Source organism: Colletes latitarsis, chromosome 14 (assembly GCF_051014445.1).
Source record: "Colletes latitarsis isolate SP2378_abdomen chromosome 14, iyColLati1, whole genome shotgun sequence".
Taxonomy (NCBI): Eukaryota; Metazoa; Arthropoda; class Insecta; order Hymenoptera; family Colletidae; genus Colletes; species Colletes latitarsis.
The window spans coordinates 29,059,466-29,083,250 of record NC_135147.1 but is presented as its reverse complement, the minus strand read 5'-3'; the positions used below and the strand labels follow the sequence as shown (position 1 = coordinate 29,083,250).

General features: G+C 39.5%; 2 protein-coding genes across 9 annotated transcripts; one reads left to right on the top strand and one right to left on the bottom strand.

The window, feature by feature from the left end:
- Positions 1-132: 132 nt before the first annotated feature.
- Nedd8 (Nedd8 ubiquitin like modifier) lies at positions 133-2,175 on the top strand. 3 transcript variants are annotated; one of them, XM_076781118.1, is made up of 5 exons: positions 133-286; positions 371-388; positions 693-805; positions 1,291-1,410; positions 1,916-2,175. In XM_076781118.1, exons 1-4 carry the CDS (start codon positions 269-271, stop codon positions 1,373-1,375), a joined length of 234 nt encoding a protein of 77 aa, XP_076637233.1. In that variant the 5' UTR covers positions 133-268; the 3' UTR covers positions 1,376-1,410; positions 1,916-2,175. The 3 variants fall into 3 exon arrangements, with proteins under 3 accessions (XP_076637233.1, XP_076637232.1, XP_076637234.1); XM_076781117.1 differs by having other exon boundaries at positions 136-286; positions 1,291-2,175; XM_076781119.1 differs by lacking the exon at positions 371-388 and having other exon boundaries at positions 146-304; positions 1,291-2,175.
- Positions 672-23,726, bottom strand: LOC143349692 (uncharacterized). Of its 6 annotated transcripts, none has more exons than XM_076781115.1 (6): positions 23,234-23,726; positions 22,905-23,099; positions 22,623-22,820; positions 22,029-22,539; positions 21,891-21,950; positions 672-1,117 (listed from the first exon to the last, which is right to left on the bottom strand). In XM_076781115.1, the coding sequence occupies exons 2-6, from the start codon at positions 23,088-23,090 to the stop codon at positions 885-887; spliced, it is 1,188 nt and encodes a 395-aa protein (XP_076637230.1). In that variant the 5' UTR covers positions 23,091-23,099; positions 23,234-23,726; the 3' UTR covers positions 672-884. The 6 variants fall into 6 exon arrangements, with proteins under 6 accessions (XP_076637230.1, XP_076637231.1, XP_076637229.1 ...); XM_076781116.1 differs by lacking the exon at positions 672-1,117 and adding an exon at positions 1,747-1,964; XM_076781114.1 differs by lacking the exon at positions 672-1,117 and adding an exon at positions 3,989-6,023.
- Between the last annotated feature and the right edge of the window lie 59 nt (positions 23,727-23,785).

Sequence of the window (23,785 nt, the reverse complement as noted above, 5' to 3'; positions counted from 1 at the left end):
TTGCAATACTTTGAACCGTACGAAATTTTTAAAATAAGTCGGAACATCGATTATTATGTTCATCGTTTAAAAAAAATTATTTCATGCCTTAAATTTATAATTTGTCGTTAGATGGAGACACAGCATGTTTTAACTAGATATAGCACGACAACAGAATTTTTTATCAAAGTTCAAAGAGCCGCATAGTTGTATCTGTACGTCAATAGTTTTTAATTTCTAATCTAGTAGAATTGAAATCATTATTCAAATTACGTTTTAACAGAAAAAAATGTTGATTAAAGTTAAGGTAAGAACAACCGGCGATGTTTGTACTAAAACATTTATAACAAGTTCGTAAAAAATCTAACCTCTCATTCTAACCTTGTTTCAGACTCTTACGGGAAAGGAGGCAAGTAACTATAAAATGTTATAAACGTTTAATCAGTATGGCAAATAAATGCATGAAATTACGTTTACTGTTATATACTTGCAAAATAAAAACAATTGTAAAAGTAAAATAACCTCCTCTAACAAGATCGCGTTGTCATCTAAAAATACAAAATTTGACATTTGATGTACCGTTAATAAACTTATCGTTAGAAATTCTAGTAGTATTTAATATCATTTACTATTGCGTTACATAAACGTTTCATTAAACGATAAATAGACGTACGTGAGATTTACGGGTATCACAAATGTTATTGTTCCTATAGATCGAGATAGATATAGAACCTACAGATAAAGTAGAAAGGATCAAAGAAAGAGTGGAAGAAAAGGAAGGAATACCACCGCAACAGCAGCGATTAATATTTTCGGGAAAACAAATGTAGGTATAACTGCAAATAGAAATAATTTGTACAATTATACAAGATCGTTTTCTATAGAAAGAAACATGATTTAACGTTTTATTTAATGTCGGATGTAATATGGAATTGCTTGAAGCAAGGTGTAACGCATAATCCTACATTGCAATAGGCACAATAGTAACGAGATTCCTTTCTCAATCCTTTAGCCGCACAAACTTTACATCTTCTTGTAGCATTTATCTTCTTTGGTGTTGACGGAACATACTCTGGAAAGTGACTTTCTACAGTCCTTACTGAATCTGGGTCGCATAGTTGTTTGGGTCTCCTTGTTCCTGTTCCATTAATTAGGATGTTTGAACGTTATTCTTTCCTGTTTCTTTTTATGAAATCTATCTTATAATTACATACAACTCAAGAGTAATGAATTGCAAAGTTGAATGTATCCTTAAGACTAAAAGATTGGTTTTAAAAAATAAGAATTACAAAATGATTTGTTGGTTTCTAGGAACGATGAAAAAACGGCGCAAGATTATAAAGTTCAAGGTGGTTCGGTGTTGCATTTGGTACTCGCATTAAGGGGAGGCTTATAATAACATTCCTCAGTTTGAAATCAGCCACAAAAATAGTAAGACACTTTCCGACGTTACATACATGCGCGCTGTGCTCACAAAGGACACACGATCGTCCTAGCATTTCAATGTGATCGAACGGTTACGCCTAGGATTAAAATAAATATTTAAATAAAAAAAATTTTAATTATAAAATCCTAGTGTCTGCTTTACCAATAAAACGATCTTTTCATCGTGGTTCTATAAATTGTTTCGCGGGAACTCGGATGAACACACGACAGGATCGTGTTATATAATTTTGTTAAACGTTCAACGTATGTATAGAAGCGGGACCCGATCCGAATTTTGAACAGCTCATCGACCGAACGAAAAAGTTAACAAACTCAGGGATCTCAGTTTCTATGATATTTGCTGTTATGAGTGGCCAGGCTCCATTTCGTTTTGAAAAATCGCTGGCAAATATTGCAGTACGCGGTAGAGCTTCGCGGCTCCTCGTGTTTCGATGTAATGTGCCGTAGAAGAGCGTGCTGCGTTGTAAACGTTATACCGCATTTATTGCAGAATGATCCTGGCGAATGCAAACTCCATGGCGCTGTCCTTGCGTGTGGCTCTATAAATTTATTTCTTCTTATAACTAAGGCTACGATAATTGTGTCGCGTGTAATATTTGAATCGAGACCGTTTACGGGTTCGTTCGAAATTGTTCAATGATCGTTCTCGTAACATAAAGGATTAATAGGCATAAGTGTGTCACTACCATTCATCTATTAATGCAAAATTGTATTCGAACAAGGAAGAAGATAATAAAGTATTAAAACATGGCTTCAGTGTTGCCTATTCTCTAAACGCGTTAACGAAGAGCGAAAGCAAGCTATAAATCGATAGACGAAAACTACGGCTCCCTTTTGTTGATGCACAAATTAACGATACGAAATCATTTAATCAGGACCTCTAATCCGAATACTCGGACGTTGCTTTTACAATTCGTACGAGGGAAAACAAAAAAACTAAATACCGGATAAATTGAAACGATACGTGAGACATCTGAACGTTATGAGAAATTGTCAGTAGAAAATAATCAAATTTGAGAACACATTCACACAGCATAAGCAGAATACTGTTATACACCATCAAAAAGACAGGTTCAAGCACGCAGACGAAATATACTCGAAACAGTCTCGTATTTCCTCGTGTACCTTCCTCCTTACGATAAGAAAACAAAAACGATCGAATTCTGTGACTCGACTATTTGTACTGTGAAACGTAGACTCGAGAAACGTGGTTGTTTCATCGTTTCGTTAAAAACATCAACACTAGAGCATCCATTGTAAATCGATTTATTTACATTGCTGTAATAACATTTTAAAGCATAGATTTATATCGCTTTTTAATTCACTTACAAGCTCACAATTAGTACATACACGTAATAGGTTTCTTCGAACTGAAACGAAAAGTTTGCGACTATCGACAATATTTAACGATATATTTTTCCATATCGTATACATAGTCACTTTATATCTCTGCGTCTAGGTGTGTAAAATAAAAATATTGAAGTATATACATATATTTATATACATAGGGTATTTCAGAAATATGTGTAAACATTTGAGGAGCTGCATTTACACACTAAAATTGCCAACAAATTATTTAATTGGGCTAAATGGGACTGTTTATCGTGACTTTTTATGAAACAAGCACCAAGAAGCAACTGAGATTTTTACTTTTGGAGGTTATTTAAAAAGAAAACGAACGTGAGACTATTCTATAAGTGGAAAAGTAATGTAGGGAAGTTTTAAATTATTTTAGTTTGTAGATTCGACTCCTTAAATGTTTATATGTATTTCTGAAATTCTCTGTATACATGTATATATAAATAAATATATGTGGTACCTACGCGTATCGTTTCTTCGCGAAACCTACTGGCCTGTGAGACAAAAATTGTTCACTGCAAACTGATCGTTCCCGTAAATGCACTGTTCTTTAGACACGACAAATTAAGTATCGTTTCATTCGGTACGACGACGAGACGTGTAATTGCTCGTGAAAATTATCAACTTAATTAACTATCCTTAACACGTTAACTATCGTGCGAGACATTGGTACAAATTCACACCGTCGCTTTATATAGCTTACGAACTAAGAGAAAAAACGCCTTCTAACAATCAAGTACAAGTTCCGTTTAACATTCAATTAACGCGTTGATTCTAATCGATTGTTTACAAAGTACCTCGAACAAAATTTTTCTCTCTTGCTCTCTTTCCAACGAAGCTTCGTGCGATCCTTAACAGCGAACATCTACGTATAAACCTACACAATTCTACAAACTAAGTGCTTAATCGTGTACGAACACGGTCAATTTTTGCTTCAAGAAACGTATAATTTGCTATTCGTAGTAGAAACCGGGCTGCCTAAAACTTCAAAGAATTCGTCGCGTACGCTTATCGGCAAAACCAACGGGGAAACAAAGGGTAGAAGTGATCGTAAACGGTTTGAAAATGTGTATGAAACGTTCAACGTAGCGATCGAGCGAAAAAAAACAAAAAAAAAATATCGAACTTTGTAAAATTTCCGTAATTCGTCGTTTCGATTACGATTCGCTGCCTCCATCGCGTTTTACCTTTCGCTTAGACGTAATTATTTATTAGACTTCTCTTAAATATTAATTATTTATTGGGATAAATACAGCAACGTACACGTAGGGCTTACAATATAAGATTTTTCAAATAACGTTGGATCGTTGGGATCGAACCGATAGTTACGAAGCGATACACAATGGGCAAAAAGTTCGATTTTATAAAATTTCATTACCATCGTAAACGATCACGAAAGAGAGCTTCGAAACTCGTGCGAATCACCGAAATACTTCGTACACGAATCGATCCCGTTCTGTTATCGCACGAGTTTTCACCATTTACTTGCTATTCTTGGACACGATAAATTACTTAGCGATAACAACGTATATTATTACGTGTCGTCTAACGTGACGCGACTCTATCAATCGCGACGAAAGAAAAAGAAGATTAGAAACAACAGTCCGATTCGATGGTAAAAAAAGAGAACGGGGATGGGTAAATGCCACGGATAGAAAAATAGTTTTCTACGAGAAATCAACAAACAGCTTGTGACCGTAGTTTCAAAGTTCCTGAACCGTATCGTTTTCGTTTAACTTGATACACAAAGACAATGTTTACACGAAGCCACCGGGCGAAAGCAATAAAAATCTGTTGGTTCTCTTATAGTCTCTTATACGCGTTCAACTGTGGTAAACATCTGGAAAGTCAATATGTAAAATGTAAAACTAGATAGTCGTGTGTAAGGCACTGTCTATGCGCTCCTTCGAAGCAGCTAAGATTCATCTGGATCGCAAAGAAAAATCGAGCACGCGAACAACCGGACGTGTAAACAGAGTCAGTGTAACATTCGAACATTCACTATGGAAGATTAACCTCTTGCGTCGGAAATTAATCGTCATTCCCATTTTATTAGCACACAACAGCACGTAAAACGTTCGTTCCAGCGTAAGAGGTTAAACTCGAATGCCTATCGTTGCGCGAACCAGGGCGCCCAAAATGGCGGGACGCCGTAGATGCGCGCGTCGACGCACATTGTGCGCGAGATTCGAACAGAGTTTATAGCCGCGCGACGAGTCACTTTGGAACACTGTAATTCTATTGATATGGATATCTCGTGCTTCGTACAAAGCTATTATTTGTCGCCTATCGAGGTTTGTTTGCAACTGTTATTATCGCGTAACAGAGATCCACGGAATATCGAGTTCGCGTGTCAAGTGTTAAGATACGACAGGGGCGAAATTAAACGATTTTTAGCGACCAAAGCCGCTGTACAGTAATGACTAGAATCCTTACAGAGCCGAAGACGCTGTGTCGGCTCGATAACGTTGCACGATCGAAGGGAAAAGAAATAAATCGCGGAATGAGAACGAAAGAAAACGATTTTCCTTTTTCTCCCCCAGGGAAAAAAACCAAAATCATCCGGAGTTCTTGGTCCGTTATCGAGCAAACGAGTACGCACTAGCGTTGGACGTTACGAAACTGAGATCGGTATAAATAAATTAAGTCCCATGTTACTGTCCTCGAACTTGTTTCACGCTTCGACGTTCGATCGGTACGTTCGGCGCGAGCATCGAAGCGATCGATATTTTTTTAATACTGTGAGTGGACGTCGTAAACGAAAAAAAAAAGAGAAAAGAAAAGACGTCGTCGAGTGAGCCAATGAAAGAAAGAAAAAGAAGGATCGATGCTCGGCGAGGGATAAAAAAAAAAGGGGAAAAAAATTAATCCGGCACGCGAGATGTGTAAGAACGTAGGGGAACCCCAGGGCGGAGCGAGAAGCAACGTTTCTCGGGCGCATCGAAACTGAAAAATCTACGAGTCCAATTCGTTTTTCGAGCTGCGCTGCTTCTGGATCGTTTTTTGCAATTGCATGTTATGTTTCAGGCGCATGTGACGCCGCAGGTCGGTTCTACGACTGAGAGTGGTGTGACAAAGGATGCAGGTTGTCTGGTTGCGATGCACTTCAAGGTGCTGGGTCAGCGAAGCAAGGTGCTTGTATACGCTTCCGCAGAGTCTGCACGAAAAACGCCCTGGACCCTGCATCACCACTTGACCAGTTGTATCGCCAACATGCTTCCGATTGCGTCCCACCCCCCCTGCAACACATTAACAGCCACGTCACCCGACGATTCCTCATTCATTTTTGTTGTTTTCTAGTTCAATTACATTCAAATCAGATACGGGGGGGACAGTAACACGCAACACAGACCAGACCAGTCGTTCGTTCCACCTGTGCTGTGATACCTGTACCGCCTTCTAACGCTAAACTGTTTCCTAATTGAACTCTAACGCATCGACACAGCCTTTGGTCGATCCGGTCTCCCACACGGTGATTGCATATATCGATTAGCGTGTGAAATATATATGTTCGAACAGAAAAGAGAGACGTGGCAGTGAGAAGCGTGAAGATGTTGAAGCAAGTAAATTGATTAACGTGACACGGAACGTGAACCGCTGAAAGTGACCTATAATTGTATCCATTTTCGAAACGGAACCACTGCTAAAAAAAAAAAAAAAAAACTCGCGCATAGTTCGCCGGTGTAAAACGTGTAGCAAGTTTACGTTTCCCGCGTGTCGGTTTTACCGTAGAATCGTTCTATAACGCGCGTTCCGAGTTCAGGTTGCGAGGAGGAGCACGCAATCTTCGTTTCATACTTACTTATCCGATTCATCGACTATTAATTTGCGTGGAAAAACTTATACTCGAGCCGTAACGATATCAAAAATTTTGACAAGATACTTCGTACTTTTTTTTTTTTTTATTTAAGAAAAATGACTCGCTTGAATTCAGATTTTGAAACTTTATTCACACACATTTTTTTTTTTGTCTTACTTACATCGTTAACTCGCATAAGCCAAACATAAGATTACGTAATGATATATTATAATATTTTTATGTATATATATATATATATGTATTTATATACATATATATTTATATTTATATATATATATATTTATATTTATATATATATAATTTTTTTTTTTTATGTATAGATAGTTCTTATTTTTATAAATAATCAAAGAAAGAAATATCAATTCTTCTAAAGTAATAATTGGCAATCTTGTACTTATTTGTATTGTGGCTTCTGAGGAATGTGCACATTCGTTTTCCTTTAAATTAAATATACGGTCTACCATACACAAGTATAAATAAACGGTGTATACGTATCTATGGTACTTTTTCGCGTTCCTTTCAGAACTTAACTTACATCGCAACGTAAGGTAACATAAGTAAAAAAAAAAAAAAAAAAGAAAAAAAAAATATGATTACATCAACGTACAACGGAATATAAATATATATCGCACTACTAAACACTGATTCGTGCCACTAACAAAAATGTTTGCTAATTTCGATTAAAAAAAAAATAATCGTCGAAATCAGTTGATTAAAATGGTAAACGTGCAAGTTTGTGCCACGTAAAAGTATGTAACAAGCACGTAACATATCGCATGCGACCGCAAAATTTTAAACGCAAGCATCCCGTTAATCCGCGAACAGAAAAATTAATTAATAAACCGACTGCCCGCCGTTATCGATCTCAAATTGCATAATCGTAATTAAAATTAGTGGCATGGTCAACGAGCGGCAATCAATCAGCGACAGTCGCGTGAATTTGTTCCCATCTTGACGCCTGTAAAAACTAGCTTCGATTTGTACTTCTCGTCACGTCCAACAATCAAGTTTCGCGCTAATTACGAACCTCGTTCGAAAGAAAAACTTCCTTAAAAACTTTGGCATACAGCGAAGAATTGCTATCGTAAAGAAAAGGGGGAAAAAAAACGCGAACAAGAGATCATTAATCGTAGGTGGATCGTTTGCCTCGTCGAACAATAGCCTCTTTGTGATTGCACAAGGAAAGGGGTAAAATATATAGTACTTAATTCCGAGACCTCAGTCCCGACTAGAAGGTTCTTTGGATTAAAATTACAATTAGCGTGAAGAGCGAATCTAAATTAGATACCAACTAAAACGTAAACAAAAAAGAAGAAGAAACAAAAACGAATAAGCGCAACGAAAATGAAGGAAAGTAAGGTAACGTGGAAATATAACAGAGCGAGGGCAATTAAACTTTTGCATCTTTGGCAAGTCTCCGGGAACTTAACGCTAAGAAATACATGAGTATGCTTAATATCATGAACCTAGTATATACGTATGGCCAAATTCTGGTCTTGGAGACGCGCAAATGAGCAACTCGGAATGCCCGAGTACTGTCGAAAAGAGAACAGTACGGACGAGTAGGCAGATTTTCGCGGGTGAATGGCACGAGTTTTTTTTTTAGTACGAGACAGTACATGTTCGGTGAAAATGGAGCATCCTTCGCGTTTCAATGCTGAACGACGCCAACGAACAAACACTGCCAACAAATTCCTCGATCGCCCCGAGGAAAGTTCAGCGATCTTCGATCGACGAGGAACCGAAACGAAGGGTAGATAAAGATTACCGTTCGATCCCGAAGCTCTCGTCGAGGCGTGAAATTAGCTAGAAAAAAAAACAAAAAAAAAAAAAAAAGAAAAGAAAGAAAACGATCGGAATCGGTCGACGCGATTCAACTAAAAAGACATCGAAGCTTCGAAAACGATTAAGCGATTCCGGTTCAGTCTCACCGTCGAATTGCACGGCGTTGTGTTCTCGTGTTTCGATCGCACGAAGAAAGATGCACATTCCTCCTTAACGCTATTAAGTACCGAACTCATTTGACTAGATAAAATAATTTGCTTTTTTTTTTCTTTTTTTTTTTTCTTCTTTCCCATCTGTGTCTTTGGTTACAAAAAAACGTTTACGTAGATGTTCTTTTCTCCTCATCATCTTCTTTCGCTTCTACCTCCTCTTCATCTTCCTCTTTGTTATTATATGCATGTACACATATACATAAAATGTACGCACACATGCACGGATGTGTACGAAATGACTAGGGCGAAAAGTGTTAGACAGGCATTTTTTTTAATATAGGTTTCCCGTCGACGACTAGAGTGGAATAGGTTTTACGACAAAACGCTGCCCGTGTGATCCGTTTAATTACAAATTAAACGCGACGCTTCTAACGAGGGGGGCAAACAGGTGATAAATATATACCTAGTATCAAAAAATGATGGTTTCTTCACGATGGACCTTAGGTTTCGAGATATTTCGATTCAAAGTTTCGTACGCGCGCGATAAAAGAAATTTATTTTGCAGAACAGGGATTTGGTCGAGTCGGTAGAGCGATTGACTACCACGCTTTTGATCGGGGTTCGAATCCCCTGTCAAGTTACTTCTTCTTCTTTTCTTTTTTTATTACTTTGAAATGTAAAAATGTTTTATTTATCATGTATATATGGTATATAGCAGTGAAATAGCATTATACGTCATATATACTTTTCTATGTTAATAATTTGTATCAGTCATTATCAGTAAATTCTGTATTAGTCATTGGTATCGTCGACTAATACTAATACAGAATTTATTTGATAACGATTATAATATAAATATAATGTTACTTTACTACTGTTTTTTGTATTAAAAATTTAAGGATTGTTTGCTTCGATATCTATGACATTTATACGTATTAGATAAAACTTTTGCACTTCAAAATAATAAAAGAAAAAAAGTACCAAATCTCGTTCTGTAAAGTAAAAAGTAATTCCTCCAAACTTTAAATAAAAATACCTCGAAAGCGGGGGCCCATTGCGAAGAAACCTATTAGGGTATTTTGATACTAAATACTATAACTTGCTGTCTTTTCAAAAGCAATGGCGACTGTAAGATCCCCTTGCAAGCGCTCGCGGACACGGGTGGGGGAGGAAAAAATTCATTTCCGCTCCGGGGGGGAGGGCCAGCCTCGAGGGGGCTGGTCGAGGACTCCCGGAACGCAGACTTTACGTTGCGCGAACGTAGCTTCTTTGGTTTCTTACGTGACTAAAAATTCGATATTTCCTACGATATTTTTTTGTTTTTTTTCTTTAACTATACGATTATACTGGTCGCGCGTACGGTTCGTTGTTTCAACGAACGACATTTGCGAAGCAACCTAACCAACGGGACGTATATACACGCGTATAGAATCCCGAGGAATCGTGCGAACAAATAAATAAATATACGTATTCGATCTAAGGGTAAAAACAATTTAAAACGACCCGGTACGTGGATCCCGAGGATCGTTTCCGGTCTCGTCGCGGATGAATCAAGGAGAAATAAGGTTACGGCGTTCCTCCGTCTATCCTCTCTTACGTCGACGGGTTTTCTACGCTCGACAAGACATGCTCGCACTAAGGAATAGGACTAGAAGTGATTCGTTCGACGCTGCTCTCCCTAATCCGTATAGTGGTATAGGTGGCGTTAGTTTCGATGCCGTGGGTGGGACTTCCGGCGTTCCGGGACGCGATCGCCGCGGACGAGACGGATATAGGCGTCGTGGCGGAGGCGTCGCCGACGGCGGTAGCGCCGCCCGTTACGCCGGTCACCACCGGCATAACGGGACCGACTGCGCCGGCTGTCGTCGCGGTTGCGTTGCTGGCTCCTGCTGCGACGGCGGCGGCGTTCGCGACCGCTGCTGCGGCGGCGGCGGCAGTCGTCCCGACGCCCAGCCAGCCGTGCCGATTTTTTAAATGTCGCTTCATGTGGGTCGTGCGGCTCAGCACTTTGTGACACACCGGACATTGCGTCGTTCCTTTGTGCATGTTCATGTGTTTGTACATCGAGTCCCGATTCCAAAACGTTTTACCGCAGAGTTTGCACGAATGCGACGGCTGTTCGATGACCACCGTACGAGGATCTAAATCAGATATAAACGTTCATGTGGTAGTGCGTGCGCCCGATGCCGATCGATCCGTATATCGCGATCGTAATATGCCATTTCTCTACCTCCTTTCCTCGCATCTCGATCGTCATCGTTCTACGGTGCATACCTTTTTCTCTCATCCGGACGATCGTCGAGACGATCGACAATCGTTACAACAACCAACGCACGCAATATATACGTATATATATATATATTTTTTTTTTTTTTTCAAGTATGGTTCCCTCGATAATCTTTTTTTTTCTCTCGTTCGCTATCTACTTTACACTCTCACTCGCTCACTACTACGTCTCCTTCGATCTATCAGCGATACGAGGAGATATGCACGGTGAAATAAGGTAGCACACACGATTGTACAAAGGAGGAGCAACCACGAGGTGATTAAACACGCAAATTTGTAAAAAAAAAAAAAAAACTCTTTGTAGCGATCATCATGCTTATTGTGAACTGTGGATACAACGTTCGAACGACAACAAAACAACGTGTTTACGGTACAAAAAAATGTTCAATATTCATGCAGAACATCAGAGGTCCTATTTTAAGAGGTGCGTCGATCGGCTGCAGTCAGAAATGCAAAATTTTTTGGGAATCACACATCAAGCGTCTTGTAATTACGGTGATCACGCGTTTCTTTTCTTTTACCCTCTTTTTTTTTTTTTTTTTGCGTTCCCAAGCGAATCGTGGGACGACGCATTGTCAAACGCTTGTCGTGTGCAGTGAACCGACAATCATATGTTATTCCTTTTGGTCAATGGCGCCGTTTTGTTCATATGCGAGCGTGGGTGTGCGGTATGAAGAGCTCGGAATAGATGAAAACGATACGACCGGATCGGATCTCGCGCGTGAAAAACACAAAACCTTTTTCTACGTTATTTTTATTTTCAATTTGCGCAAGGTACAAAAGAAAAAAGAATCAGCGACCCGTCGACGCTTGCGACATAGTGCAAGAACGTTCGCAAACGCGTTCATGTTTCGCTTAGATAAAAAAACAACAACCCTTCCCGCTGTTCCTGCTTCGTTTTGTTTCTGCTCCACAAATCGATTCAGTCTTGCAAATAAACGGTAGTATAAAAAAAAAGATACGCGCGATTGTAGTTCCCGTGGCGTCGCCTCTCGAGCTCGTCGCCAAAGGGCTATGCTCTTGGCTCGCTCTCGATCGAGCGCTTGCGAGAGAGAGAGACGAGAGCGTGGCCTTCTGGCGGCGAGCACGGTTCGGTTAACCGACCTCAGGAGCATGAAAGATATGCCACTTTCATGATTCGAAGCAAAACTTGGAATAAACTTTCGTAATAATAAAAAATGACCTATTTACATCGATTATTTTAACGTCGTTCCTACAATTATTAAGTTTCTCCGGTTTCGATCGAAGATAAGGGCTTCGAAAAATTCAGTCTGTCGACGAAGTAACGTTTACAGTAAAAATCCGTTAAACCATGTCGAAAAAGAGTAGACGCAATACATGCTACACGCTACCCAGTTATACACACACTATGTACACGTTCGACAAACCGCGAATTACAATTTCTGTACAGAACTTTCGGAATGATACACGTATGATAAATTTAGACGATCGAAAGGAACGAGTGAATTCGGAACAGTCTTCGATCTCCGTTCGAACGATTCGATTCGACGATTCGTTACCCGTAAGTTCTCTTCTGTTCAGGTGACGTCGCGTTACTTGGCGCCGTGCACGTTGAGCATGTGGCAACGCATCGTGTACTTCCGTGTAAAAACGGCCTGACAAATTGGACAGACCGTGTCGCCCCTGTGAATGCTACGGTGGTGAGCCAGGGAGTCGCCACGGTTGTAAGTGCGCCCGCAGACGTCGCAAACCCAGCGACCGCTCTCGTCGTGCAGAGGCTTCGACCTACGTCTCATCCTTTCGTACCCGAGGCTCGCCTGTTGCACCTGAGGTTGCTGCTGGTGTTGTTGTTGCTGCTGCTGCTGACGTTGGAGCTGTTGCTGAAGTTGCAGATGCTCTTGTTGCTGTTGCTCGAAGTGTTGATGATGATTCCCAATAGTAGTATCGTGCTTTGGTTCTGCGCACACAATCCAAAGTGTTCCCAATACACACATACAGCCTCATACTTATGCGATATAGGTTCGTCGGTTTCGTAGATTTGTGGTTTTTTTTTTTTCGTGACATTGCACGGTTGCTTTTTCTTTTCTAACGTGTGTTTTGTTTTTTGTCGATTTTTTTTTTGTCATTTTCGCGAAGGGATTTTCTCTCGGTGCGGACGGAGGAGCAGGATCGCGAATAATCGCCGTTCGATGGACGCGATTCCGGTGTCGAGTGTGTGTGAGATTGCTTTACGGTATCTCTGTGTTAAAACACGCGTGGCCACTGCGAGCGAAATGTCCCCACATAGATACAAGTATCCCACAAAGCACGTTCAATGAAGCCTCCAGCCAAGGAAAAATAAAGAGGGGTATCGTATTCTCGAGAAACACGGGAACGACCGTAAAGATCTGTACAAAGCTCGAACGCGTGCGGCAGCCGCCATCTTTGCCGATCGAGCGAATCTTTCGAGTGAAACAAAAGGATGCATTTGTTTGTTTTTTTTCGGAGAGTTTTATTAAAACTTCCTAACAGTGATTAAAAATATCGAATACGTCTTTCGAGACTGTCGTCCCTTGTAGCATTATCGTATACAAACATCCTGTAATAATGTAAAAAAAAAAAAAACTTTAATTATAAATAGATACGACGGTGTTAACGTGTAAACATAAAAACTAAAAGAGCGCATCGCACCAGCAATAGTCGCATTCCTGTCAACGTGTACGCGGCGAGGCTTTCCTCAAATATCTCGGGGAAAATCGTTCACAGAATTAAAAGAAATAAAAAAAAATAAAAAAAAAGGGGACAAAGATATTTTTTAAACTCTTTGAATCGCTTACTTTCTACGTACGGTGTCTTTCTGAGGAACTTTTACGTTTGTATCGCGTCATCTTTCGTCGATGGCACCTTTTGTTCGAGTCTTCTGGCATCAGTCTATTTAACGTGTACAGGAACGATGCTTATCTCTATCGTATAACAACGTTTCCAAGCGAGTATTTTAATCGATCCTCGTTGCGAAAGTCTGTCGAGTTCGCAGGCTTAAATACGTCGAATCGTTAATAAAAAAAAAAAAAAAAAAAAATAATAATAAGGAAGATAGTACGCATAAGAGTACGGAGAAATATAAAGCTCGAATAAAAACAATTTCTAGGATCATCGGATTCTCGGGATCTTTATCGATCGCGATCGATTCAGATTTTCCATTCGCCCGGCGAACAAACGGGAAACGTTCGGATAAACGACGTGTCCGGTGGGTCGCGAATCACTTTCGAAAGTTCAACTTCGCGTCGACACTGAACGTGCACTTGTGGATGCGCATCAGATGCGCCTTCATGTCGTAACTTCGACTGAAGATGCGCTGACAAATCGGACACCTGGTCTGCCCTGTATGCAAGTCCTTGTGCAGTGTCAACGACATCGGATGCTTGAAACCCTTCCAACAAATTCTACAGCGAAACAACAATTCAGTGTCCGTGGACTGACCGTAGTCATCGTCCGAGACGAGGTCCGCGGTTGCAGGACCGCCGCTACCGCCCCCGCCCCCAGCGGTATCTCCTGCTCGTTCTACAAATAAACACAAACACACAAGATCACCTCTATATTAACCACAAACACGCTATCTCGCCGTATGCAATCACAGATATCGCGTTCCTCCCCGCGCGCTTGTCGCTCGCCTTTGCGAAATTCTTTCATCCAGCCTCCGCGTCTTGCGATATTTCCGGGACTTTTTTTTTTCGTACACAAAAGGTGCGTGCAACCGTTTCGGTAAAGTTGCTCGTCGAACGATCCGCGTGGTCGTTTAATTTTTGTACCGCGCGACTGTGACTTCGACTTCGATTAACGATCGACAAGCGCCGCGAGCGAGCGCGGTCACGTCGATCGTGTTCGGATTCCTCGCGCGATCCTTGGCGTAAAACGTTTTGTGCGTGTCGTGCGTAGAAAGCGCAAAGCTGAGTAGAATAAGTCCGATCAGACCAAACAGAGAGACAGAGGGCAATTACGAACACGACACCGCTGAAAGGAGATTCAAAGCTCGTTAAAGTTCCCAGATAGTGTCAACGCGATCTCTTCTATTTCGTGTCGGACCTGTCAATGCCTCCTAAAGGACACGCAACATGGGTTTTCGGGGGGAAAAGGTAATCTCTCGATAATTACAATCGGTTCGGTTCCTTTTATTACAAGCTTCGTATTTTTTTTTTCTTTTTTTTTCCTTAATTGACATCATTTTCTTTTCTGCGAAACCGTTCGTTCGAGTCCATCGAGAATTCCATACAACGTTTCACGCTGCGTTCGCGACCGAGTATTAGAAAAAAATAAAAAAAAGAAACAGGCTGGACGGCATTTTTTTTATCCTATCGAGTCTCCAGACTTTCGTGGATCGTAAAAGAGCTCGATATCGAACAACTATCGAAAGAGTATCGATCGACCTTTGTACGGTGTTAAGCCTGCAGGAATGGGTGTCAGTCTATGAGTGCTCGTATTGTAAGCACGATATGTATACAAGTTATTCGTCCTACGATCAAGTCCATGAGATACACGCAAGTAGAAAAAAAAAAAAAAAAGAAAATTAAAAACGTTCATTCGACTCGATATAACATTAGCGAGACTTAATTCTACGAGATCTTCGGAGCGTTACAACGGCAACAATAACGACAAAGAGCGCAAGATTTATCATGGAACAATTGTGTTTTCGTAATTTGCGACCGTAACACGAAGTATTTTGTTTTACGCGCGTCCGCGTAATCGAGGAAACGCTTTTCCATCCAGCGTTTCGTTTATACTCTGTGCAAGAGTCGTGGCAATGTTTCGCGAAACGTACCAAGATACAAATAAAAAAAAAAAAACGATAAATGCACGATCGAGGAAACAATAAAAAAAAAGGTGATATACGCGCGTCTTGTAAAAAATGGACGAAGCGGATATCGTTACGAAAATCGAAGGTACCGAGTATTTGTATCTAAGTACTTCCGGCGATGAGCCGAAAAACAAAATTGCTGTAAAAAAAAGAAAAAAAAAAAAAAAAAAAATATTAATTCGATAACGAGTTCACCTCGTCGCAGTCTTATGTATAGAGTCAATCGAGATTAAGATAAATAACGATCTCTTTACATTATCCTAGGTGTGTGTGTGTGTGTGTGTGTGTGTACGCACGATAAAAAAAACTGTCTCGAGCGACAAAAATCACCGAATATAAAAAAATTGTATCGTCGTTGTTTTCCGTTGACCTAACCTAACCGTCAATTTACAATTAACGCGAATTATAAATAAACACTAAAAATTGGGCGTCTATGATTAAATTATAAAAAGAAGCCGTCGTTTCGACGAGTACGGTACATGCATTGAACGGGGTGCTTTCCACCCTTTGCTCTTTCACAGAAAGGGACGCGTCGTCATACGACGGGGAGAATACACGATCAGTAATGCGGGCAACGCACGACGATAAAAACGAGTATCCTAAAACGATCGTAAAAAAACTTTCTAAAATTCACGAAACGTCTAAAATGTATAAAAAAAAAAAAGGAATACGTATACATATATACATACATGAGCAAAAAGGATTTCCGCTTTTTTCCTTTTCAAATTTCATTTAAAAATTAATCGAGATTCCTGCCTACCCGGATAAAATTCGATTCGAGAAAAACTCGGAGAATGTACGAAAGCAGGGTGACGGAATCAGAATCAGAATCAGAATTAGAATTAGAATTAGAATTAGGGTTCTTTCGGGCGAGACATTCGAGCATTCGTCTTTGTTTTTTGTTTTTCGTGTTTTTCTTTTTAATGATAATTGTAACAGCCATAGGATGAAAGACTTCTCACGCTTCCTCGCCCGAAAGAGTCCTTTACTCACGATCGCGCAAGAGAAAGAGTAAAAGAATCATCGTTCGTCCGTATCGATCGCTATAAAAGACACCGAAGAAAAAAAGAAAAAGGAACCCCTCTCCCCACCCCCTCCCCAATTCTCGCACTCCTCCCTCCTTCTCTCTTTCTTTCTTTCTCTCATCCCTCCCTCTCTCTCTCTCATCCCTCTCTCTCAATGTTTTCCATTGTCCGTTTGCGTTGTTCTCTCTCTTGTATCGTGGATGTAAGAAACACAAAAAAATCGAAAAAGCACAGGGCGCTTGTTATTAGTTGAGTAGCGATATTAACTCGGGGCAGCCGGAGGGGGCGAGTTGGTGCTATGGGGGCGGGATGTGCGGGATGGCGCGCATTTTGTGAAAATCGACGAAACATGGCCAGCGGCACAAACAGGCATTGCAGGGCCAACATTTGAAGCGCGTCTGCCTGAGCTTTCCACGTGATGTGACCATTCCGCGCTGCTTGCAGTGTACACATACTTTTCCGTGGCCGTTTGCTTTGCTGAGGCTATGCGGCTGACCAGATACGTACGTAATCCCTCCTGGAGAAAACACATTGGCCAAACACTTCGGTTAGTCAGTTCTTAAGTATATCTGCACATGCAGGCAACCATTAGTAAAACAAATGTTTTTTTTAACGACCAATCCCAGCACCAACAAATCCCGTAGCCGTGAAAGCCAGTCTAGAGTATCAGCGATACCAATATACCCACGATATGTCTTTTTTTTTTTGTTTTTTTTTTGTTTTTGTTTTCGTACGTACATACATAGATATGTACATATAAATATATGTATATATATATATGTAGATATATATATGCGTGTGTTTTTAGATGGAAATACATAGCATTGCCAGGTGCTAGCCGAATCTCTCTCTCTCTCTCGATCATTGTTCTCTTTCCTCTCATTCCGTTTCTCTTCAGTGTCACGTTTTCGCAAAACAGTTTTTTTTTTCTCTCCCCCACTCTCTCCCCTCCCATCCCCTTTTTCTTTACTATTATTTATTATCTATTATTATGGTTATTATTACATACTTTTTTTTTTTTTTGTCCAACTAAACCCGAGTCCTCGATGAATCTTCCTCCCTTTCTTCGATCAACGAATTCTGTTTTTTTTTTTTTTCTAAACTTCTCTCTCTTTCTTTTCTCTCGCTTCGACGCTGCGTCTCTGCTGGATCGTAGCACTCTTCCTATTTTTATTTTTCTGCGGGGGGAGGGCACGTGTGCGGTTTTACTCTGTCCGTGTTCCAATGTTCGGCTCGTTGTTTTGCGATTATCGATACGACGATCAACTTTACATCGACGATCTTGGTCGCCCCCAATAGGAAATCCCTCGATCCCGCTGGAGGGCGGGAAATCCCCCAATCGGTGTACGACTTACAATTTTCTTTCACGTCGCTTTCACGATGAGAGCTACAACGTTCAACACGTACAGCGAGCAAACCAGAGTAATTCCACGCACACACACAACACTCTTAATTACCGATCGATCGATCGATCCGTTCTCACGCGTCGATAGCGTAACAGACACATGGGATCGTCCGTGCCTTTTCGACCGTTATTTACATCGTTGTTCAGTGCTCGGTTTACAGTTTTTAATCGTTCTCGCATAAAGATCGGACGATAATGTCTCGTTTCGATATCCTCGGACCATCGCACGCAAAGGCGTAGCCAATCGGGTGGTTCGACGAAACGCATTGTCTCGATACATTCGCGCTCTCGCTCGTTGATAATTCATGCTCCTGCTTTTTACGGTCAAAACGGAGAACATAAAACATACTTCTTGCTTACCTACCTGTCGGAACTCGTCTTCTAGAGACGCCAAAAATCGTGTGTTCGGATCGGGTCGCGTCAAACGTGATCGCCGCGGGAAGATTCGGGTTTACAAAACGAAAGGCGTCCGCGACGTGATTGATTTTTAAACGTGGAAAAATTCGAATCCGTCGGAAAGATTACCGTGACGTTCGGGAAAACGTGTTACCTCGATCTCTATCGGGGTTTCTAAAGGCATATCGATTGTGACCTAGATATCAGATTCCCACGCACCCATATTGATCTTTATTACTTTCTTCTTTTTTTCTTTTCAACTATACGATGCACAACGAAAAGAGAGGATAAGTAAATGAGATATTAAAAGTGTGGAAGAAGATCGTTTACATGCCACTATCACCAGCACCATCACCGTTGCTACTTCAAATTAGTCGTTTTGCAAGGCTACGGAATTTTTTCTTTTTTTTTTTTTTTTGTTTTCTTTACAAACAAATCATTACCAGTTTGCAAGTTAATCTTAAGTACCAATCGCGTAGGATCGACGATCGGGATAAACGGAATGCATCGTACGATCGCAAATGATCATTGTTTGTTCGCGACTCTAAGATTCCAGTGAAAGACAAAAGTGTGCACTTCGAACGATCGTGTTACAGTGTTATTATTTTTTTTTTTTAATGACCAGCGTTTGAGAACCTTTTTATTGGAGACGTCACAACCGACGAGAATCGAAATTACGAGATTCCATCCATTCGTAGTTTATTTGCGTTACAGCAGAACAACGGAATGCCCAGTGATTTTTAAGATTAACTTTGCATGCAAGTAAATTGGCGCGTGTGGCACTTGCAACACACGCGCGCGTGAGTGTCCTGTACAGTTCTACGATACAAAGAAATTACCTCATACCAGCATTGAAAGGTATTTTAGTGTATACAGAAAAAATATGCTTACAGTTAGTGCGCATAAGGAATATAGTGGTGGCTTTGTTCGAGTTATTAAAGGAATGTTGATGATTGTCGGCACACATACAGCACTTGGCAATGCTTACTAGTATCTACAGTTCAACCTACACCCGAGTGCCTATATACCATACATTTATATCCAAAAAACCATGCACTCTTTATGCTATAGTACAGTTAAACGATTAATAGAAATAAATAAAGTAACTGTTTATATGACAATAGGAAATGCATTTCTCCGAATACACCAAAGACACTTGCGTCAATGTTTTGCCATGCGTTCGTTTCACGCGATCTCAACGTTTTTCTTAAGAATAAATAAAAAATAGAAAAAAAATAAAAAAAAAATAAAATAAAAAAAAAAGATACCAAAATGAAACAGATGAAATTGTACCTTGGACCTAAGGTCCGGTCAAACCTAACATTCGATCGAACCTAAGGCATTGAAACGAATAAATTTCTTTGAAAAATTTTCCATTCTTTTTATTCCCAAACAGTTGAGCCCACGAATGCTAAATGAAATTTTCTTTTTTTCTTTATTCGTAATCTTTTATCGTGAACGCTAATACCTCTAACTTTGACAAAGTATCGCGAAACAAATTTGTGTGTGTGAGAATAGTAAAAAGCCGAGAATAGTACGCTACTGGATTCACATGTAACTTGTACTGTTAGAAATTCACGCAATTATATCTTCAAAATCAAATAAAGAAATTCATTCCCCTCCTACTCTGCATAATTTTGTCATCAAACCTCAATACAAATAATCTGACGTTAATCAAAGTTACATATAAAAATATGTAGTGAGAACTGTTTTGTATCCACGTTAACGATATACGTTTCAAATAGAAACTTTAGCTTTGACAAAAGTAATGACACGTTTTCCTAAACTCGTAAACGTATAGTAATTCTCGAATAGTCGAACAACGTTAGCGTGCATGATACGTGGGTACAAAACTTGAAAACTATCTGCCATGCCATTTCTTTCCTTTGAAAAACATGTGTTGGGTCTTTAACACTTTCACAGTCGCCGATTCCAACGCGCGATTTAAAATTGAGAAAAATCTATAGCTGATTACCGCAAAAAACTGGCATTACGATGAGAATAAAAATAATTGCGTTATATTATATAGGGTGTTCGACCACCCATGGGAAAAATTTTAATGGAGGATTCTAAAGACCAAAATAAGACGAAAATCAAGAATACTAATTTGTTGATGGAGGCTTCGTTAAAAAGTTATTAACAATTAAATTCAAAATCTTCAAATCGTTCTGGAAAAATTATTTTCGGCTGCGGGGGTCAATTACAATCATTTTTGGTCATTACACATACCCCCGAAATCCTACTCAGTTTCGAGAAAAAAATTCCTTACCGAAAATCTAATGTATGGTCAGAAATGCCTGCCCGAATTTTCATGCGAATCTTTAAAACGTCATAACTTCTCAACGGATTGGACGATTTTAATGTTTAAAAAAGCAAACTACGCGTATTTTAATGGAGAATATGTACAAATCGCAAAAATATTCGAAAAGTTGGTCCTTGACCCCGCAAAATGAGAAAAACCTCATAAAAATGGTCCAATTTTCAAATAGCCATAACTCCTACAAATGTGAATATATTTCAATGAAACTTTTTTCTGAAGTAGAGCTCATGGGTACCTACAAAAAAGTATTAGACAACTTTTCTGTAGGGCGTCAAACAAAATTACTAAAAATGAAAAACGAATTTTTAAGAAAAATCGAAGGGGGTAGGTGCCTAAATTTTTCGACGAAAAAAAAAAATTTCAAATCGTTCTGAAAAAATTATTTTCAGCTGCGGGGGTCAATTACAATCATTTTTGGTGAATAGACATACCCCCGAAATCCTACCCACTTTCTAGAAAAAAATTCGAGAAGGTGTAAAATTTTTCGACGGAAAAAAAAAATTTCAAATCGTTTTGAAAAAATTATTTTCGGTTGCGGGGGTCAATTACAATAATTTTTGGTGAATAGACATATCCCCGAAATCTTACGCATTTTCGAGAAAAAAATTCAGTATGGTCGGAACTTTAAACGTTAATAACTTTTTAACAAAGCCTCCATCAACAAATTGGTATTCTTGATTTTTGTCTTATTTTGGCCTCTAGAATCCCCCATTAAAATTTTTCCCAGGGGTGCCGAGCACCCTGTATAGATTTAACTAGAGAAAATGTTAAATTTATTAAGTATATTCGAAACATACTTGCAATGCAAAGCAAACAAATTTGTTTTGTCAAATCGATTTATCGTTAGATAGCCTGTCAGAGATTGCCATCTGATTTCTCACGAGTATAAAAGACGAAAAATTACGTTAGCGGCAATCAGCTATGCATTTAAAAGTGTCGTAAGAATACGTTAACGCTGCGAACGTGTTAAGTGTTATACGTATTCTACCGTAAATGGCGAAAAAGCATTTCCTTTTGCAATTTCTTTGGTTTCTTTCTCAATGACATAAACTTTAAAAGATATGACAAAGCATCGAGTCTTGTATTATGTAAACATATGATAAATATTAATTAAGAATCACTTACCCTGCACTGCTTCTTGCGTTAACCTTTCCCCGGATGTGCTAGGTTTCGACAGCAAGTGTCCTAATCGAAACACAAAAATATACGATATACCTACTGATATATTTATACCGTTATTAAATAAATTGTTGAGGATCTTACCAACATCTGCCGATTGATGTTTACCATCCAAATTATCCGAAGTAGATTGACTACTTGAATAAAATGTTTGACTGATGTCAGGCTTCTGGTCATGATCAGGAGTATTAGATGACGTATCTTCTATAGCAATTTTATTTAGTGAACTGTCCCCTAAACTTTGTTCCTCGTAACTACAGCTACTTCCATCTTGTACTAAATATTCAGGCATTTCCAATTTCAAGTTCGGCATAAGAGGAATTATTTCAACAGGATCCGAGCTAGTCGTTGTCTGATTTTCCGACGTTTTGTTCTCAGAATCTTTTGCTGATAAAGCATTACTTACAGCCTTCTCTACGTTCGTACTTGCGTTTTCTCTACATTTTCGTCTTTTACTCGGTGGAACGTCGGGCTGTAAGTCAACGGCATGGTAAGGCATCGGCGAAGAAGGTGATTTGTTTCTCTTCTTATCTGTATTTTTACTAGAAGTATTTTGAAGTTGAATTTCAGGTTCATTAGGAATTTCCAAGTCATCCTGAAACATAATTTAAGATGTAATTGTAACACATTATTTACCATTTTAACCGAAACGCGATGTTTCAAGTTTGAGAAACATACCTCTGCTAAACTGTCATTATCTTTTCCTGTACCATCCGTAAGACCTTGGACTGCCAACAGCTCAGCCGTTGTCAAGAAGCTGGCGAGTTGTTCCTGAACAACATTTACTTCACCTTGGTACATAAAATCAACTAATGCCGCCAAATCATCAAATTTTACATTACGAAATATTATGACAGGATGCTGACATGGATTTTCCTACGATGAAATAAACGATACAAAAAATTTGTTTCCAATACACAACAATACCAATATATTATCTAATCTGTCATTTAAATTTACCTTAAATAAATCCCTGAAGTACGTACTACAAGCAGATAAGAGCATTTTGTGTGCTCTTATTCTCTTTCCCTCGCAACTTAAAGTCACGTCTACAAGATCTTCTTCTGTCCTTAATGTGTCAAAAGCGCAAGTAATATGCTTTAAATAATTATTCCACCTCAGAGAAAACTGTTGACTCGAACCCATACTGCTTTTCTGAAATAATACAGAACTTTTGTTTAAACTTTAAGCAATGTATAAGCATCCGTGTTTATTTAAAACATAGAAAAATGGATAGCAATAGTATATTCTTCAATTCATGTATCTAATACTCTTAAACGATATTTTACCGTCTTTGCAATCAATGCGCTCCCAAAGTAATAACGTGAGTAAGGTCAAAAAATTTCTGGCCCTTAATACGTAGCACGATTAAAATTGTCGGCAACGGTTGTACAATGTGATCGTCGATGTAGTTTAATTGTCAAAAGAACGTAGAAGTGACGTTAACACGTTAGTCCTGATACGTTTCGCAAAAAATAAAAACTGTAAACAGTAAAGCGGAGTAGAATTTCATGGCACTGTAGAAGGTTTCACGGGTTCCGCATGTAGATGAAAAGTGGCGTCGATCTACCAAACGATTTCAATGTTATGTAATTGCATCGCGCCAAACGGTTCTTGTACGCGGTGTACGACTTTTCACTAAATCCTGTGTCACTTTAGAACCCACACTTCCCGATTAAATGACAGCTGGTAGCCATTTTCCTTGAGGAAAACGCGTAAGATGCGCGAAAAGAACTCCACTTCCTATAGAAGCCACGCGCGATGCGTGAGACGTCGCAATACATGTGTGGAACACTGTGAAGGCGTTGTCATTGGTGAATTTTCGTTTATACCGATATCTA

Bases quoted from the DNA above. Each gene is read 5' to 3' on its own strand.
- Nedd8 (XM_076781118.1), top strand. The intron at 806-1,290 runs GTAGGTATAACT...GTTGGTTTCTAG, and splicing joins ATATTTTCGGGAAAACAAAT to GAACGATGAAAAAACGGCGC.
- LOC143349692 (XM_076781111.1), bottom strand. From the start codon at position 23,090: ATGGGTTCGAGTCAACAGTTTTCTCTGAGGTGGAATAATTATTTAAAG. The intron at 22,821-22,904 runs GTAAATTTAAAT...ATTTCATCGTAG, and splicing joins ACTTCAGGGATTTATTTAAG to GAAAATCCATGTCAGCATCC. The intron at 21,951-22,028 runs GTAAGATCCTCA...TGTTTCGATTAG, and splicing joins ACATCAATCGGCAGATGTTG to GACACTTGCTGTCGAAACCT.